Genomic DNA, 19,182 nt, shown 5'->3' on the forward strand with positions numbered 1-19,182 from the left:
AATGTTCTTTATGATCGTGACTTTGTGTCTGTTGCTTTTGGGCGCGGGGGGGTGGTCTTTAGTCTTGTTGCCCAGGGCACATGAAACTGTTATTCCGGTCCTGCTTGGTGTGATAATGTAATGTTAGTATTGCAGTGTTTCTTCTAGATTTATCAGCTAATGTCAGCTACCTACCGTTACCTTGGTAACCATCCAGACGGTACCGTACCTGAAACCGGTGATTTAACGGCACCGCTCTCTTTACACAGTTTAACAACAAACCGCTGAGTGAACATCACTAACTTCATAGCTAGTAGCCCACTGTTATGTTGAGGATGGCCTCATATAATATTTACACTGCTCTATTCCAGCAGATACATGTATATGTCTTGGCAATGAAATACATTTTTTTAATGGATTTAGGCTTTTTTCCAGGGTCAGAGTCTTCTGGGTTAAAATGGAACTTCAGGTTATTTTTCTGTGTCTCAGAGTTGAAACTTTTATATACAAGAATGTGTTCCATAACAAAGGCCTGTCAAATATTTCTCTTTAAAGGTTAGATAGCAACCAAAGTCTACTCAGACAGTGATACATTTTGAAAATAAAACTTGTTTTGTTTAAATAACTTGTCCTTCTGCGATTAGAAAACACAATTTGAGCCGTTTACAGCATTATGTCTTTTAATGTGACAATAAAACTCAATAATAATTTTGACTACTAATTAGTTTGTAATTTACAGTGGTGTAAGGTGCTGGAAAAAGCTTTAAAATGGACCTGGAAAGTGCCTAAATTTGACGTTGGAAAAGGTGTACGGACCCTGTCCTAAGTTGGTAGATCCTCTAGCTTTTAAAGAATCAGAATCAGAATCAGAATCAGCTTTATTCGCCAGGTATGAGGACACATACGAGGATTGTACTGATTTTGTGTCGTCACTATGATGTTAAGAAATATAAACTACCAGTGATTTCATATCTGTGTTCAGGTTTTTGTACAGCCTCTTCTACACTTTGTATCACTGTTTGTAGAGCACAGTAGTAGAGACCTGTGTCTGCCAGGGTTAGGGTCTTTATGGTCAGTTCAGTTGATTTCACTGATGTTTTGGATTCGTATTTTTTATCTGGGATATATTCACTACTACTTGCTCCTTTCTAGAGTATGAACTGAGGTGCCTGAAGGTCTGAATGATGTCTGTACCAGTGGAGTACAGGACTATTATACGTTGTCTCATAGTCAAATATTTCAACCATTGACCATAGAATTAATGGAATGATTTTCCGGTTCAACAAATTGATTGAAATGCAGAAGTGCACTAAAGCTGCATCTACCTGAATTCCTTCAGGGGTAGACTCCTTAAACCTGCTTTATATCTGAATACCAGGAGGTGTGACACATGCGGTTGCTTACGGTGGTCGTGTTATGGAACAGCACTGGAGGTTGGACCCAAATGGAGATAGAGCAGGCAACGTACGTTAAGCTTGATACTTTATTAAACAAAGAACACAGTACAACCCAATAAGAAGAGTCCTGAAAGCAGCAGGCCAACTGACCCGAGGGTCGAAACAAAAACAAGTAAGAACAACCGTCAAGGAGAGCGGCAAGGCTCAGGAGGAGGAAAGAAAAGTCCATGGGGGCGTGGAACGGACTCTGGAGGTCGAGCAGAACTGTGAAGGCAGAATCCTTCTGGCGACCTATAACAACGGCGGAATCCCACCGGCAGCCACACAGGACGGCTAGGTTTCTGACGCGCCCGGTGGAGAGGGCAAAGCCTCTTGGACTCATATTTGTGAAGGCAAATCCCCTCAGGAGGTCGTCTGCAAAGGCTGACACTTTCCGGAAGCCGGGGTGGCTGGCGAGGGCAGAACCCCTCTGAGGGCCAAGCAGGCGACAGCTCAGCTGGGCTCGAGACAGGCAAAGGGTCCGCCAAGCCCGGGTCAGCCAACAAGGTGAAACGAAGAGAAGTCGGTGGGTCCACCCATCAGGCAACAGGGTCAGAAGTCGGTCGGACCACTGACAAAACACTGGGAGCAGGAGTTGGCTAGACCAGGAGAAGGAGCAACACGTTGCTGAAATATATTTTCCCGTGCTGTCATAGACTCTCTAGGGGCTTCTTTTTTGACTTTATGCCTCCATGTCCCACTGACTGCCTGCCAGCTTCTCCTGACTATACGGTATTCTCCACTATGCGACAATATGTTGCGTGGTTATGACACAATCGTTAGCCTATTTTTATAAAAATGTCGTCTATGGAGCCATAACATGAGATACAAGGTAATGGAGCCTTTTATACATTGTTTTTTCTTTAGATAAAAAAATGGACAAATAGAGTCTTTAGAAGCTTCAGATGTGAAGTCATTTGCTGTCAAATTGACGCCAAAGTGAATGGGAGTCAATGGGATGCTATCGGGAGGTGATGGCTTGTCAGCATTAGAATTTCTCCCTAGGAGCTACGCTTTCTGGATGCTCGCTTACCCCCGTGGTGTTACTCCTCTTATATGTGATTTATCTGTGGACATGTATTTACATTTAGCTAGCTAAGCTAACTTTGTTAGCAGCAGCTGCAGGTGGGTGTGTACAGTGTTCACAGCTTCAGTCGGTCTCCTTCCTCGCTCCTCCCCAGCTCCACCCTCTCTCCTAAAAACAGTCACAACTGTTTTTAATGCAACCAAGATGGCAGCGCCCATAACGGCAAACTAGTCGACTCAGAGCAGCTCTGCTCAAACTAATGGATGACATCACACACGCTCTGTCACACTAGCAGCTGGAACCACAGGGACTCTGATAAAACTGGAATAATCAGAATCCATCTGATATCAAGCTGTGGTTTGAATACCACTTCCCTCCTCTTTGAAGAGTAGTCCCATATCTGTGTTCAGGTTTTTGTACAGCCTCTTCTACACTTTGTATCACTGTGTTTCTAGAGCACAGTAGTAGAGACCTGTGTCTGCCAGGGTTAGGGTCTTTATGGTCAGTTCAGTTGATTCCACTGATGTTTTGGATTCATATTTCTGTTCATCTGGGATATATTTAATACTGCTAGAGTCTCTTGCTCCTTTACAGAGAATAAACTGAGGTGCTTGGAGGTCTGAATGATGTCTGTACCAGTGAAGGTAGACATTGTTGTAATCAGTCTCATAGTCACATCTGAGTGAGACAGGTTCTCCTTCTCTTTTACTGACTTCATCTTCTACAGGAGAGATTTTGTCTCCAGCTATTAATCCTGAAAAAGTAGAGAAAATGAAGCCATTAGACTAACATTGTTCATGAGGCTGAGAGGAGAAGACAGAGGAAAATGTCAACTGTACATTGTTACTCTGGACAGGAACAGCTCAACTGTTGAGAGATTTCTGCTCTGAACTGCAGTTTATATAAATCTTTAGAAAATAATAAAACCATGTTGTTCTTTGTATCTTACCAAAGAAAAGAGCAGCAAGAATAATCCCCAGCCAATGTTCCATCTCTACAACAAGGTTTAAATCAACAGGAGAAACTAGCTGATGTTCAACATCCAGTCTGAGAATTGTTCTCTTCACAGCTCCACTTCTTATTGACTGAATGGTTGAACACAGTGCACAAGTAGTGCACCTCCTACTTGATAATGTCGCCCTCTAGTGGAGCTACAAGGTTCACTACAACAGGGTAGAAAAAAGGCTTCCAGCAGCTTGGCAGTGTGTCAGCTTGTGTTTTTGTACAGAGACTGTGGGTTTGCTGTCACTGTGGGCCTCACAGCACAGTAGTACACAGCAGAGTCTGGCACTGCAGCAGAGGAGATCTGGAGATCCACACCATGCTTTTCTTCAGACAGTTTAGTAGAGAACCTTGTGTCTGATTGTAGAGACTCTCCTGGTCTCGTATAAAGCCCTGAAAGGTACAGGAGGAACTCTGGTGGTTTTCCTGGATATTGTCGATACCAGAAGAATCGATAACCACCAGCTGATTGTCTGGAGTATCTGTAGGACAGAGTAACAGAGCTGTCTTCTAAACTGTTCTCTTCTTTTTCTACTGGAGTGAGTTCTTCACAGCTGACTCCTAAAGGAAGAGATAACAAGTTGAACAAATTTCATTTTTATAAATGTTTCGAGAAAAGATTCAGTTATAAAACATTGCAATCAAACCTAGAAAATGCAGAATATAACTTGCCTGTTATAATTGAAATGAAAAGTAGAAAAAGCACAAAATGATCCAATGACTGCATGCTGGATAAAGTAGTCTGGTGTGTGTATTGATCTCTGTTGAATCTAGAAGTTCCTCTCTCTTCTATAGTTCAGTAACAGCTCAGCTCCTCCCTGAGTCTCTCCGTCTCCTCGTAGCTCTGTAGTTTCTCTTCTCTCAGTTACACTTCTAAGGTAAAGTGATTCTAGACTACATCATGTTGAAGGTTAACAGAGTGTGTCTCCCTCTGGTGGACGTTGTGGAGTATTGTGTTGTCTTTGCTCCAAAGGTTTTTGTACAGAGTTTTGGTGTTTCCTGTCACTGTGGGCCTCAGAGCACAGTAGTACACAGCAGAGTCAGACAGCTTAGCTGAGGAGATCTTCAGATCAACTTGATTTCTCTCCTCATTCAGTATAGCAGTCAGTCGAGGGTGAGGAGGTTTAGCTTCCACTACTGAAGGTGGTTTTGTATCAGTGATCAGGAGAAGGAACTGAGGAGCTGATCCAGGATCCTGTCGATACCACTGGAGATTTTGAGCTTTAACTGAATAGGTACAGGACAGAGTAGCACTACGGCCCTCTGATGAAAACACTTCAGCACTGCTGGCAGTAATCTCATCTTCCATCGTGTTACCTAGTGAGGAAAACAACATGTTAGATTTACACCGCTGCTCCAAAGTCTCATATCCAACATTTGGAAAACATCACTCTGACATTTTTAAGTTCAGCAAATGATGCTGTTAACAATGTATTAATCAGTTATTAGTGATAAAGTGATGACATCTAGATTGATGTTTTAGAAATGTGTAACTTTGAACTCCATCTAAAATCTGAACTGGATCTGTAAAACCTTGAAAATGTCTTTATATTTCAGGATTTATAATCCAAACCATCCGTACCTATGAGAGAGAAGCAGAACAGAACTGCAGTGAGTTTTTCCATGTCTGCAGAGGTGAAATGCTGTTTTTGAAGGTTCAGGATGAATAAGTGTTGTGAGTTGTTGGTCTGATGTTCACAGCTGGAATCAAACAGTTGTCTGTCATGAAGCCACCTCTGCAGTCAGGAGGAGGAGACTCAGATGTTGAATTACTGTCATTTCTCCAAGTCTTCATCACAACTGGGTTTCATTGGTGAAAAGAATCCTGACTGGCTCATAAAATACTCTGAAGGTTAACAGAGTGTGTCTCCCTCTGGTGGACGTTGTTGAGTATTGTGTTGTCTTTGCTCCAAAGGTTTTTGTACAGAGTTTTGGTGTTTCCTGTCACTGTGGGCTGCAGAGCACAGTAGTACACAGCAGAGTCAGACAGCTTAGCTGAGGAGATCTTCAGATCCATTTTGGTTTTATCCTCACTCACTGAAGAAGACAGTCCAGGGATTGGACTTGTCAGCATTCCTCCTGTTCCTAAATGAGAGATGATGAACTCTGGAGGTTTTCCTGGATATTGTCGATACCTGTAAAACTGATCACTACCAGCAGCTTGTCTGGAGTATCTGTAGGACAGAGTAACAGAGCTGTCTTCTAAACTGTTCTCTTCTTTCTCTACTGGAGTGAGTTCTTCACAGCTGACTCCTAAAGGAAGAGATAACTCTGTTATTTCATGTTGTAGAAGATATAATGAATGATTCACACTCAGCTGGTTTTGGAATTAAAGTTCTGCATGAACCTTTTCCAGCTTCATAATGTAACATACCTGTGAGGATGGAGAGAAACATCAGAGAAAACCCCCAATGCTGCAGTGGCAGCATGTTGAATAAAGGTAATGTTGATGGTGTGTGTATTGATCTCTGTTGAATCTAGAAGTTCCTCTCTCTTCTATAGTTCAGTAACAGCTCAGCTCCTCCCTGAGTCTGTGGAAGTTTCTGTTCAGCGAGGGAGGAATTTGTTGTGAAGAAGAGACCTTGTTGAAACAAAAATAAAGACAGGCTAGAGACTGGATTAAAAGTTTAGATATTTGGTGAAAGAGTTTAATTATTTTCTCGAGAGAACAATCAAACAAAATGACGAGAATAGCAGTTCACAATGAAACAGAGTAACAAGTGACACCACACATTCTGGTGACCGCGTATCCCAAGACAAACCCTTTTATCCTCTTCTGCCCCAACAGGAAAGCCCTATCATGTTTGGAAAAAAAACCTTTGATTCTAAACAAAACACTTCATCTTATTCTTCAGATTTGACGGAGCCAGTTGCTGTCTCTGTCCTTATGGTTATTGCGTCAGCAGATGGCTGTTGCTGTCTTTCTACCTTAGACGTTCAGAGATTTATCTTTTCCATAGTTGGAGATCTTCTACCAGTCTGTTGTGGCCAGCACTCTGTTCTCCTCCGCCATCTGCTGGGGCAGCAGCATCGGAGCCAGCGATAAAAACAGACTGAACAAACTGATCAGGAAGGCTGGCTCCGTGATCGGCTGCAAACTGGACACTTTTGAAGCTGTGGTGGAGAGGAGGTCACTGAACAAACTGTTATCTATCCTGGATAACCCTGACCACCCTCTCCCCCCCACACTGGTCCAACAGAGGAGCAGCTTCTCTAAGAGGCTCCGACAGCTTCGATGCCGCACGGACCGCTACAGGAAATCATTCATTCCACAAGCAATAACACTTTTTAACACGTCATCACTGGGTAGTAGATGAGACTTTTGGACACCACACTACTGCACTAATGCAACCTGGACATTTGGTTTTATTTAAATTTTACATTTTTGCATATTATTTAAGCAGTTTGCACATTTTTGTTCCCCCATCCTGTACATATTCAAATATTTGTTCTTTTTACTTTATTCATATTATTATTTCATGTATATTGTATGTATGTATGTATATTTTTCCTAGTATTTCATTTATATTTATATTTGTGCTTTGTGACTGATTTTGCTGCTGTGACACAGGAATTTCCCATTTTTCTTGGGATCAATAAACATCTATCTATCTATCTATCTATCTATCTATCTATCTATCTATCTATCTATCTATCTATCTATCTATCTATCTAGATTAGTTCCGTTTCTGACCTAGAGTTTGGGCAACCTGACCTTTGCCTGCATCTGTTTGCCATTTGTTTATTCCGGTGATAAACAGTCACACCAGTTGCTGTCCCAAAAGACAGAAGGCCCCAAACAGGAGGTATCTGTAGGAGGCAGGCACATTGTTTATGAGACAACATGTGAAGTACAGGACACATGTAGATAGGCATATGTGGAGGTTTAACTTGTAAGAAAGATTTACTTTTACGAATGAGTAAGAACTGAATAAACACAGATAAAACAACATTGCCTATGTTTGAAATTATTGTCTATGTAATTTTCCCATCACACTCTGTAGTTTCTCTTCTCTCAGTTACACTTCTAAGGTAAAGTGATTCTAGACTACATCATGTTGAAGGTTAACAGAGTGTGTCTCCCTCTGGTGGACGTTGTGGAGTATTGTGTTGTCTTTGCTCCAAAGGTTTTCAAGAGTGTATGGCTGCCGCGTGGAGCGTCCCATGTTAGCCGTCCCGTCTCCTGCGGTCTCATCTCATGCGGAGGTGTGTCCAACGGTAAATTCAGAGGGTCAAAAATACGAAATCTCAAAAAATTTACCAGATGGAGTCATGGGTAAATTTGTGACTTTTTTTGCAAACAAAGTAACAATTTTGCCATAGGCTACATATAGTTGGCTCATTTCTGAATGTTGGGGTTGAAGAAAATTACAAATCGCATTCAGGTCTAAGGCCTTGGCAGCAGAAAAGCAGGACGGGTCCCAGAGACCCGAAGGCCGATGCCGCGGTCCCAGAGACCCGACAGCATTCTTCCCCGGGTCTCTGAGACCCGACAGCATTCTGCCCCGGGTCCCAGAGACCCGACAGCATTCTCCCCGGGTCCCAGAGACCCGACAGCATTCTGCCCCGGGTCCCAGAGACCCGACAGCCAAGGACGCAGTAGTAGAGCTATAGCAGTCGAATGCTCTCTCCATGCTGATAAGCAGTTGTATTTGTCCCGGTGAAGTGTGAAAACAATATAGGATATAAAATAAAAAGTACAGAGTCTTGGAAAGAGTGTAACATGTTTATTTTGTATTCTGGTTCTTGTTGTGTGCAGATCCTTGTTCTCCGTCCTCAGGAGATCCTGTGCAGAACCAGATCCTTGTTCTCCCTCCTCAGGAGATCCTGCCGTTAGTCGCAGAATCGGCTGCGTAGCTGATGCAGGTTTCATCAGATGTAGCTACGTTAATATGGAACAACACAAGTATAACATTCAGAAATGAGCAAACTATATGTATGGCAAAATTGTTACTTTAACAGTTTTAATGTTTTTCAATTGATTGCAACAAACGTGGTCACGAATTTACCCGTGATTCCATCTGGAAAATTATTTGCAATTTTGTATTTTTGACCCTCTGAATTTACCGTTGGACACACCTCGGCATGAGACGGGACGGATGACATGGGACGCTCCTAGCTGCAGCCATACCCGTCTCAAGGTTTTTGTACAGAGTTTTGGTGTTTCCTGTCACTGTGGGCCTCAGAGCACAGTAGTACACAGCAGAGTCAGACAGCTTAGCTGAGGAGATCTTCAGAGGAAAGGACTTATCCTTTACTGTAGCATCAACTCTCTCTTTCTCTTTAGAATTATCAGTTTTTACAGAGAAACGTTGCAGCAGCATCTTTGGGTAATCATTTTCTTCTTGTTTGTACCAAAACCAAGTTTGAGGTGGAACAGTTGTCTCAAATGTACAGCCTAGAGTAAATGTCTCTCCTTCAGTAGTAATGACATCTCCTGGTGGCTGGATCACTCTGTCTTCTCCTTTGCACTCTGGGGAAGAAGAGAACATGCAGAGGAAGAGATGAATCAATAAAGATGATTGATTAAAGCAGAGCAGTAGAATTGAAGAGTAAATAATCTGTATTTTCCCTTAGTGCTGTTTTACTTCAGAGAAAACCCTATAACGTGTTATTTAGCATGTACGAGATACCAACAGAAATGATCTGTTTTTGCTTTTTTCTGCATTAAAACACTCTTTGTATCTTACCAAAGAAAAGAGCAGCAAGAATAATCCCCAGCCAATGTTCCATCTCTACAACAAGGTTTAAATCAACAGGAGAAACTAGCTGATGTTCAACATCCAGTCTGAGAATTGTTCTCTTCACAGCTCCACTTATTATTGACTGAATGGTTGAACACAGTGCACAAGTAGTGCACCTCCTACTTGATAATGTCGCCCTCTAGTGGAGCTACAAGGTTCACTACAACAGGGTAGAAAAAAGGCTTCCAGCAGCTTGGCAGTGTGTCAGCTTGTGTTTTTGTACAGAGACTGTGGGTTTGCTGTCACTGTGGGCCTCACAGCACAGTAGTACACAGCAGAGTCTGGCACTGCAGCAGAGGAGATCTGGAGATCCATTTTGGTTTTATCCTCACTCACTGAAACAGACAGTCCAGGGATTGGACTTTTAATTGTTCCTCCTGTTCCTAAATGAGAGATGATGAACTCTGGTGGTTTTCCTGGATATTGTCGATACCAGTAAAACTCATCACCACCAGTTGCTTGTCTGGAGTATCTGTAGGACAGAGTAACAGAGCTGTCTTCTAAACTGTTCTCTTCTTTCTCTACTGGAGTGAGTTCTTCACAATTGATCCCTAAAGGAAGAGATAACTCTGTTATTTCATGTTGTAGAAGAATTAAAACAATATTCACAGAGTTTATTGGAAAACAACTTGTTCATTCTTCATAATCTAACATACCTGTGAAGATGTAGAGAACATCAGAGAAAACCCCCAATACTGCAGTGGCAGCATGTTGAATAAAGGTATGTTGATGGTGTGTGTATTGATCTCTGTTGAATCTAGAAGTTCCTCTCTCTTCTATAGTTCAGTAACAGCTCAGCTCCTCCCTGAGTCTCTCCGTCTCCTCGTAGCTCTGTAGTTTCTCTTCTCTCAGTTACACTTCTAAGGTAAAGTGATTCTAGACTACATCATATTGAAGTGTAACAGAGTGTGTCTCCCTCTGGTGGACGTTGTGGAGTATTGTGTTGTCTTTGCTCCAAAGGTTTTTGTACAGAGTTTTGGTGTTTCCTGTCACTGTGGGCTGCAGAGCACAGTAGTACACAGCAGAGTCAGACAGCTGAAGCTTCTGGATCTCCAGAGGAAAGGACTTATCCTTTACTGTAGCATCAACTCTCTCTTTCTCTTTAGAATTATCAGCTTTTACAGAGAAACGTTGCAGCAGCATCTTTGGGTAATCATTTTCTTCTTGTTTGTACCAGAACAAAGTCGGATTTGGATAAGTTGTCTCAAATGTACAGCCAAGAGTGAGTGTCTCTCCTTCAGTAGTAATGACATCTCCTGGTGGCTGGATCACTCTGTCTTCTCCTTTACACTCTGGGGAAGAAGAGAACATGCAGAGGAAGAGATGAATCAATAAAGATGATTGATTAAAGGAGAACAATCAGTATGTTTCAATAGTTACCTAGCCAGAGAGTCAGAATCAGGATGTTAGTCAGCCAGTGTTTCATGTCTGCAGTGAGAGGGGGGGAGAGAGGAAGAGCATTGATACTCTGATGGATCTGGCCTTCACATCATTGCTCCTTCCTCTTCATCATCTGTTGAGGAACTCTCAACATTTTGTGATTGTCCTGAACATTGTGTGTCTCCCTCTGGTGGACGTTGTGGAGTATTGTGTTGTCTTTGCGCCAAAGGTTTTTGTACAGAGTTTTGGTGTTTCCTGTCACTGTGGGCTGCAGAGCACAGTAGTACACAGCAGAGTCTGACAGCTTAGCTGAGGAGATGATCATATGGATTATTTTGTCCTTCACTTCAATCGTCAGTCCAGGGATTGGACTTGTCAATATTCTTCCTGATCCTACATGAGAGATGAGGAACTCTGGAGGTTTCCCTGGATATTGTCGGTACCAGAAGAAATAATCACTAGATGAAATTTTGGAGTATCTTTAGGACAGAGTAACAGAGCTGTCTTCTAAACTGTTCTCTTCTTTCTCTACTGGAGTGCGTTCTTCACAGCTGAAACCTAAAGGAAGAGATAACTCTGTTATTTATGTTGTAGAAGACACAATTAATGTTGATAACGGTATAAACTTTTTCATAATCTAACATACCTGTGAGGATGAGAGAAACATCAGAGAAAACCCCCAATGCTGCAGTGGCAGCATGTTGAATAAAGGTAATGTTGATGGTGTGTGTATTGATCTCTGTTGAATCTAGAAGTTCCTCTCTCTTCTATAGTTCAGTAACAGCTCAGCTCCTCCCTGAGTCTCTCCGTCTCCTCGTAGCTCTGTAGTTTTCTCTTCTCTCAGTTACACTTCTAAGAAACCTACATCATAAAAATTATTTAACACTCTGGGCCCTGAGGCCATTTTTACAGTTTTAATTTCCGTCTGGATTTATTTTATAATAACTTGTAAAACATCAACCCTATTGTCTACAGTCAAGATATGAACATCATTTTTTTAGGACAAACTGGGTTATTGGAATATTTGGGTTGCAGTGAGGTCACTTGCATGTTAAAAATGGTTGTAGGGCCTAAAGATAAATAAATAAATAAATAAATGAATCTTCCAGATATGTATTGATATCACGACATATAAGTAAAACCTCTAAAACACTTCTCATATGTCTCGGGAGTCACACTGTGAAGAAATAATCATTATAGCTTATACAGTTGACAAAATACATGCATTCTTTCCAAAAAAGTCAAGACGTTTTGCTCTCATGACATTTATTTATGCCAATAATAACATAATAATGTCATATTTATTCATATTACACCACAGCAATGTTATACAAGCAACTATGTGTCTAAACCTGCTTCCTGCTTCTTACAGTGCAGACGCTTTGCTGCTTGCTCCTGCTTCTGCTTGCATATTTTGCTGATAATCGTGCTTTTCCTTGAGAAACTATGAGCAGCGGCTCTTGGACACTTCAAAAACATGGACTATACATTTTTTGTAGACATAGTAGGCTATTGCCATATTTTAAATTTTTCTGCGTGAGCGTGGCCTACCAATAGCTCAAGCCTGTCCTACAGTGATTGTTGCTAAAGCTAATTAGCAGCAAGATGCCTCCTTTCTCCGTAGAAGACTACTACAAACTCCTTCAGAAGATTGCACTTCTGGAAACCAAGGTTCACCTTCTAGAAGTGAACGTGAAGTTAACGGATCTTGTGGAAATGACACCACTTTACCATGGACCCATAACAATGGACAGAAGTATGCTAACACACGGCAATTAGCACCAACAAGACTACAAAGAAACAGGAGGTGGAACTGGTAATAAATCAACAAGTGGCGGTCCTCCTGGAACTCGTCTGGTGCGAAGCCTAAGAGTAAATCATTTTCCTGGGAAATGGGAGGACGACTAACGGGCCGGGCACAGCGCCCTGAGGTTTGTGATATGACGGCTGGCCTGCATTATCATCTGGGCAGAGCGCCTCTTCAACCCCTGTACCTAGTAGGACACAGCCGTGGACAGCTGCAAAAGGGAAAATAAGCAACAAAATGCCCCCCCAACAACCTGGTGGCAACTGGATAACAGATTGCTCCTCTGCTGCAGGACGCTGGACAGCCATCTGATGACGGGACTGGTCTCATCACCACACAGCAGGGTAAGGACTGAGAGCAATTCAAAAAGTAAAAAGCTAACAATGGGCCTCAAACCCTGATTGTGGGTGACTCTGCTGTAAAAGATTTAAAAAACAGTAAAAAACACCAAAAATACAAGGGCTGTGTCTCAAATCGCGCACTTCTGTACTAAATACTAACTATTTGAGTACATAGTGCGTTCACATTGTCGAAGTACGGTCAAATGAAGTGTACTTAAAATACCCGGATGGTGCACTCAAACCGGTCACAAAGTTAAGTGTGGATGGATGGACACTTCCACACTCAACGGTCGCCATCTTGGCTACGTAGCGGAAGGGGCGGAGCTAACAACGTTGAAAACTTTTGACAGCGGCGGCCGAAGACGCGACAGCGAGACCGACGGAGCAATACAAAGTGAAACGTGAGTCTTTTTGCTATACATATAAGCCACTTGTAAATATATATTTGGTTAATTTTACAGTCGATAATAATTTTTGTACCACGAATTATAACGTTTATTAGTACCGTAATTTGACGTGCTAGCAAGCCAACCTTAGCTAGCTAAAGCGCGGCAGTTTTAACCATATTGGCAAATAAGTTATAAGCTAACGTTACATGTGTTGTAGTAGTATACTGTTGTTTGTGTTAAACTTTTGTCCCATTGTAGACGATTTTAGTGTTATGTATGATCTTAACAAGTTGTACATAATCCGACGTGAGCGTTAGCTCAGCGAAATAGCGATCAGCTGATTGCCAGTAACGTTAACAGTAGCGTAATGTTAAAACGTATCCACTGTTTCTGCCTCCACCTGATGTATATCCTGTATCTACTGCCTCCCCCTGATGATTATCCTGTATAACCCGTCTCTTCAGGGACAAACGAGGAATAGAGGTCCGTCATTTAGGGTGACGATGGCCATCAGACCGTAGAAGGATCCCCTGAGAGTCTGGAATCCCCCCTCATGTCCCTGTCCCCCCTCAGACTAGCTACGCCTGGGGGGAGCCTGCAGACTACAAGCACATTTTTAAATAAAATTATTTAAAAGTATTTAACTTTGTTATCTTTTGTATTACCGTTGCATGACTGTAGCAACATATTATGATTGAAGGAATGGGTCTATTTAAATGTCAGGTCTGTTACCTCTGCTTTCACTATTGTATTGTCACTGTATGAAGACCATTTAGAACAAAATACAACTTATATACAAGATGTAATGATGTTTGTCTATTAGGTAAGTTGTAGGGGTAATGCTTCATAACAACAGTCTATCTATGGGCAACAGTGTCCTCATGAAAACGTTGAGCTTAAAATGAACAGTAACGTAATGAATGAATATTACTTTACTTATTTTAGAGCAGAAACATAGTATATACTTAAAAGAGTGGACTGCAAAGAATGGGTATAATTAATGAATTAAGAGTGCAGTAACAAGAACGAATAATACGATACAGTTGTGTATACTGTTTGAAGCTAATGGGGGGGGTGACATGACGGCGGTGTCGCAATCGTCATCCTGGCGTGACACGGAGCAAATAAATATATCACATTTATTGTTGTTAAAATATCAAAAACAAAGCAGGAATTATTTTTTCGCGAAACACAGCAGCTGACTGGAATGCTCTCCTGGGGAAATTCCCAATTGTACAGAAGAAGAAGGGATGAAATGTGATCGTCATTTCCGGTAAGTGCACATGGAAGTGCGCGATTTGAGAAAAACCACTCCTCTGTCCAAATTTACGCACTATGCAAGACAGTACGTAGTGCACGAAGTGTACTTCTGTAAGTGCACTAAGGGAAGTGCGCGATTTGAGACACAGCCTATGTTTTCCCAAAAGACATGGTGTCTGACTTGACCCAAAAAATCCCAGATATCGTGGCAGCACACCCAACTGTGGAAGAACATTATTCTGCATATAGGGTCAAATGATGTTGTAAGCAACAGTCTGAATTGCTGAAACTGGACTTTAGGGAACTGCTTGACACAGTCACCCCCTAAGCGCAAATGTGTTTATCAGTGGTCCTATAACCGTCAGTCAGAAGAGGAGATAGAGATTCAGCCGACTGTTGGGACTAAACAAATGGCTTTCAACTGAATGTACCGTCCACTCTCTGAAGTTCATTGACAATTTACATTTTCTGGGAGCGCAGACATCTTTTTAAAGCAGATAGACTTTCCCTTAACAAGCCAGGAGTAAAGCTGTTCACTCTCTAATCTGCTTTACTTTCTGCGCTACACATCTGCTCCCTCTGCCAAGGTCACAAAACAAAAGGAAGACACAATAAAGTGCGGCAGTGATCCAGCACAGCCCCCGCCTGTGCAAAGATTTGACCATGGGAGACCAGAGAGCAGAGACACGAAACCTCCACTCCCCTCTTCACCCGTCCAGCACCCCTCAAACCTTCCCAACCCCGAACCTTCTGAGGATTCATCGCTGTCTCTACTGATGTCTCCCCCACACACCCTTTCCCTTTCCCCCATCAATTATGCACCCCTTCCTACCCCCATGGCTCACCCCGGGCAAAAGTAAAAACGCCAAGCACCACTACCAGGATGTCAGAAAACTCCTTCCCCCCAGACTGATAAGGACGCTTGTGTGCAAAATCTGGCAAGCACTATCTGATATGTGCCGGGCCTTGGCTGCAGGACTAGTGATACTAATGACTCTTTTCAAGACAAGCCCGGGCCCTGTGGATTCAATTCTTCCTCAATTTCTGTTGTGATAGGTAATAGAAAAGAATGGTGAATAAGCACTTAACTGCAAACTTAGCAATTTAGCATCCATTCCTCGTCAGCTACAGCCTGTCCCAAAAAATGAAAACACACTAACCTAGCCTTACTAAACGTCAGGTCTTTGGCAGGAAAATCATTTTTAATCAATGATTTTATTACTAAGCACAATCTAGATTTTATTTTTTTAACTGAACCTGGTTAGACCATAACACAGCGCTGCTGTTCTCATCGAGTCAGCTCCCCCTAACTTCAGTTTTATGAGTGAGAATAGAGTGAATAAGAAAGGAGGTGGAGTCGCCATTTTGTTTAATGACTCATTCCACTGTACGAAAATATGTATGGAAATTTTGTTTCTTTTGAATATGTTGCTCTTCAATTAAGATCTTCCCCTCAAGCGATGTTTCTAAATATCTACAGGCCACCTAAATATTCTGCAACCTTCATTGATGACTTCACTGAACTGCTGTCTATTATCTGCATTAACTTGATTGTGTAATCATTGCGGGTGATTTTAACATTCATGTTGACAGCCCCCAGGACAGGGGGACCAAAGAGCTGTGTTGTGTTTTTTGAGAACTATGACTGACTCAGCATGTGACGGAGCCCACCCACAATAAGGGGCACACTCTGGACTTGATTGTCTCCAAAGTCTGAACATTTCCAAGGTTGTGGTGACTGACGTTGCTCTCTCAGATCATTCCTGTGTTTTCTTTAACGGCACTATCTCTGTGCCCAAAAGTGTCCAAACAAAGATAATCAGAAAACGGTATATCACTGAAACACCAGTGACACATTTATACAGCTTTTCTCCTCCACACCCAGCCCTCTCTGGGCTCTCAGTCACTGAGCTTGTAGATAATTTCAACTGTAAAATTACAATGTTATTGATGCCATTGCTCCCACTAAGGTCAAAGTTGTATCTGGTAAGAAAAGATCTCCATGAGAAATGTCCTACTGGTGAGAACAGAAAAAGAGAGTGTAGGAAAGCTGAACGAAGGTGGCGAAAAACAAATCTCCTGGTCCATTATAACTCCTATAAAGAGAGACTTCGCATTTATAATTTGGAACTGAGGAATGCAAGAAGGTCCTTTTTCTCTGATATTATCTCTAGAAACATAATATTCCGTGCTTTGTTTGCTACTGTTGATAGGTTAACAAACCCTCCAGTACCAGTAGCATCTGAACTTTTATCTACCAAGGCCTGCAATGACTTTGCCTCCTTCTTCAAAGACAAATTCAAAAGATTAGACAAACAGTCAGTGCCTCCATATCAAGTCCAGGATATGTGTTGTCACAGTGTTCAAGCAAAAATAGTTCCAATATGACAGAATTTCACACGATCAACCATACAAACCTGGAGGACATTATTCAACATCTGAAAACCTCGACCTGTTGCCTTGATGTTCTACCACCACGGGACTTTTCAAAAATGTTTCCAATTGTTTGACTTCTGATCTTCTACAGATTGTGAACACATCTCTTCTTTCAGGTATCTTTCCACAGGCCCTGAAAACTGCAGTAATCAAGCCACTCTTAAAAAAGAACAACCTAGACAAGTCACTAATGAGCAACTATAGGCCAATATCAAACCTTCCGTTTTAAGTAAAATCATTGAAAAAAGTAGTCTTTCAACAACCTCAACCATTTCTTGTCACTAAGCAACAGTTTTGATACCTTTCAGTCGGGTTTCCGACCACCCCACAGCACTGAAACGGCTCTTGTCAAAGTCTTTAATGACATCCCCTTAACACAGATAATGGCAAAATTTCAATCTTAGTATTACTTGATCTCAGTGCTGCATTTGACACGGTCGACACGACATACTACTAGACCGATTGGAAAACTGCGTTGGCCTTTCTGGCTTAGTACTAAACTGGTTGAATCCTACCTAAAATAGGGATTACTTTGTGTCAATAGGTAATATGCATCTGAGCGTACAAATATGACGTGCGGAGTTCCGCAAGGCTCCATTCTGGGGCCTCTTCTGTTTAACATCTACATGCTTCCACTGGCTCAGATTATGGAGAAAAAAATAAGTTACCATAGTTATGCGGACGACACACAAATTACATAACCTTATCGCCAGGGGACTATAGTCCAATACAAAAACTGACTAAGTGCATCGAACAAATTAACGGCTGATGTGCCAGAACTTTCTGAAATTAAATGAAGGAAAACTGAGGTGGTGTTTTTTTGGAGCAAGAGAGGAACGATTAAAAGTCTGCGCTCAGCTTCAACAACAATGTTAAAACAACAGACAAAGCCAGAAATCTTGGTGTAGTCATGGACTCAGACCTGAACTTTAACAGCCACATTAAGACAATTACAAAGTCAGCCTACTATCACCTAAGAATATATCAAGGGTTAAAGGACTTATGTGTAACAGGATTTGGAAAAACTTGTCCATGCCTTTATCTTCAGTAGACTTGACTACTGTAACGGGTCTTTACAGGTCTCCCAAAAATCAATCAGACAGCTGCAGCTGATTCAGAACGCTGCTGCTCGAGTCCTCACTAAGACCAAGAGACTGGATCACATCACTCCAGTTCTGAAGTCTTTACACTGGCTTCCTGTGTCTCAAAGAATTGATTTCAAAGTACTCTGCTAGTTTATAAATCACTTAACGGTTTAGGTCCAAATATATTGCTGATCTGCTACTACACTATGAACCACCCAGACCTCTCAGGTCATCTGGGACAGGTCTGCTTTCTGTCCCCAGAGTCAGAACTAAACAGGTGAAGCAGCTTTCAGTTTCTATGCTCCTCATATCTGGAATAAACTCCCAGAAACCTGTAGATCCGCTGCTACTCTCAGTTCTTTTAAATCAAGGCTGAAGACCTTTCTATTTGATGCTGCCTTTCTTTAAATGACTAATCATTTCTTTAAATTTCTTATGCTGCACTGTAAATTTATATTCTTGTGTTTATGTTTCTCTTTGTTTTTAACTGTCTATTCATGTGTTTTACGGTTTTTAATGCTTGTGATTTTTACTGTTTTTACTTGTGTTTTATCTGTTAACTGATTTGTGTAAAGCACTTTGAATTGCCTTGTTGCTGAAATGTGCTATACAAATAAAGCTGCCTTGCCTTGCCTAAATATTGCATAATTTGGCCTTCAATAGAGTATATAGGCATTTTGGTCCCCTCTGGCCTTCCATACAAGAGGGTGACTTATCTCCCATATATGGGCATGTACTTCCTGAAACAATAGATGGGAGAGACAGGGCAGACGCGGAGGAGCGAGCCAGCGGCAGAAATGAGCCAAACGCGATGAATTATGGATATAAAGTGATCAATCTTGGAAGTGTTGGATGTAACAGTATGGATTAAAGCCCAAAGAGGCTGAAGTTCCAGGCTGGATAGAAACCCCCCTGTAGAGGCTAGAAAGACCCGGAAAAGACCTCCGTAAAGCCGAAAACGTCAGGATTCAAACGAAACCAAAAGTGAGTAAATCACTGTATGGTTCAAAAGTATTAAACTATGAATCAGAGGTGCTTTTTCACTCGTGGGCGAGTGTCTCGGGCTCAGAGGGTTAATATAAAGTTCAACAGTGTGTGTCTCCCTCTGGTGGACGTTGTGGACTATCATGTTGTCTTTGCTCTAGAGGTCTTTAAACATTTTTTAAGCCAAGCCAAGCTTAACTGAAAGAGACTGATCAGGGCCCCCCTGCTACATTATTGTATAAATGAAGTTGCAAATAAAACTGTGCCTAAATCAACACGTAGGGTGGCCTAAACCTTTACCATACCTTTTTT

At 41.9% G+C, this 19,182-nt stretch overlaps 3 gene segments (V, D, J or C); all 3 read right to left on the reverse strand.

Annotated features, from left to right (window-relative positions):
- Positions 1–4,121: 4,121 nt before the first annotated feature.
- LOC116677694 (T cell receptor alpha variable 20-like) lies at positions 4,122–5,236 on the reverse strand. The segment is given in 2 exon segments: positions 4,122–4,761; positions 5,027–5,236. Coding segments are annotated over 2 exon segments (471 nt in total).
- A 144-nt stretch (positions 5,237–5,380) lies between these two features.
- Positions 5,381–5,909, reverse strand: LOC116677703 (T cell receptor alpha variable 26-2-like; the record flags this gene model as incomplete). The annotated part of the segment is given in 2 exon segments: positions 5,381–5,697; positions 5,819–5,909. Coding segments are annotated over 2 exon segments (372 nt in total), but the record flags the coding sequence as incomplete, so codon positions are not given.
- A 4,236-nt stretch (positions 5,910–10,145) lies between these two features.
- Positions 10,146–10,683, reverse strand: LOC116677702 (T-cell receptor alpha chain V region CTL-F3-like; the record flags this gene model as incomplete). The annotated part of the segment is given in 2 exon segments: positions 10,146–10,480; positions 10,569–10,683. Coding segments are annotated over 2 exon segments (381 nt in total), but the record flags the coding sequence as incomplete, so codon positions are not given.
- Positions 10,684–19,182: the final 8,499 nt, after the last annotated feature.

This window comes from Etheostoma spectabile, unplaced genomic scaffold, assembly GCF_008692095.1.
Source record: "Etheostoma spectabile isolate EspeVRDwgs_2016 unplaced genomic scaffold, UIUC_Espe_1.0 scaffold00005622, whole genome shotgun sequence".
Lineage (NCBI taxonomy): Eukaryota > Metazoa > Chordata > Actinopteri > Perciformes > Percidae > Etheostoma > Etheostoma spectabile.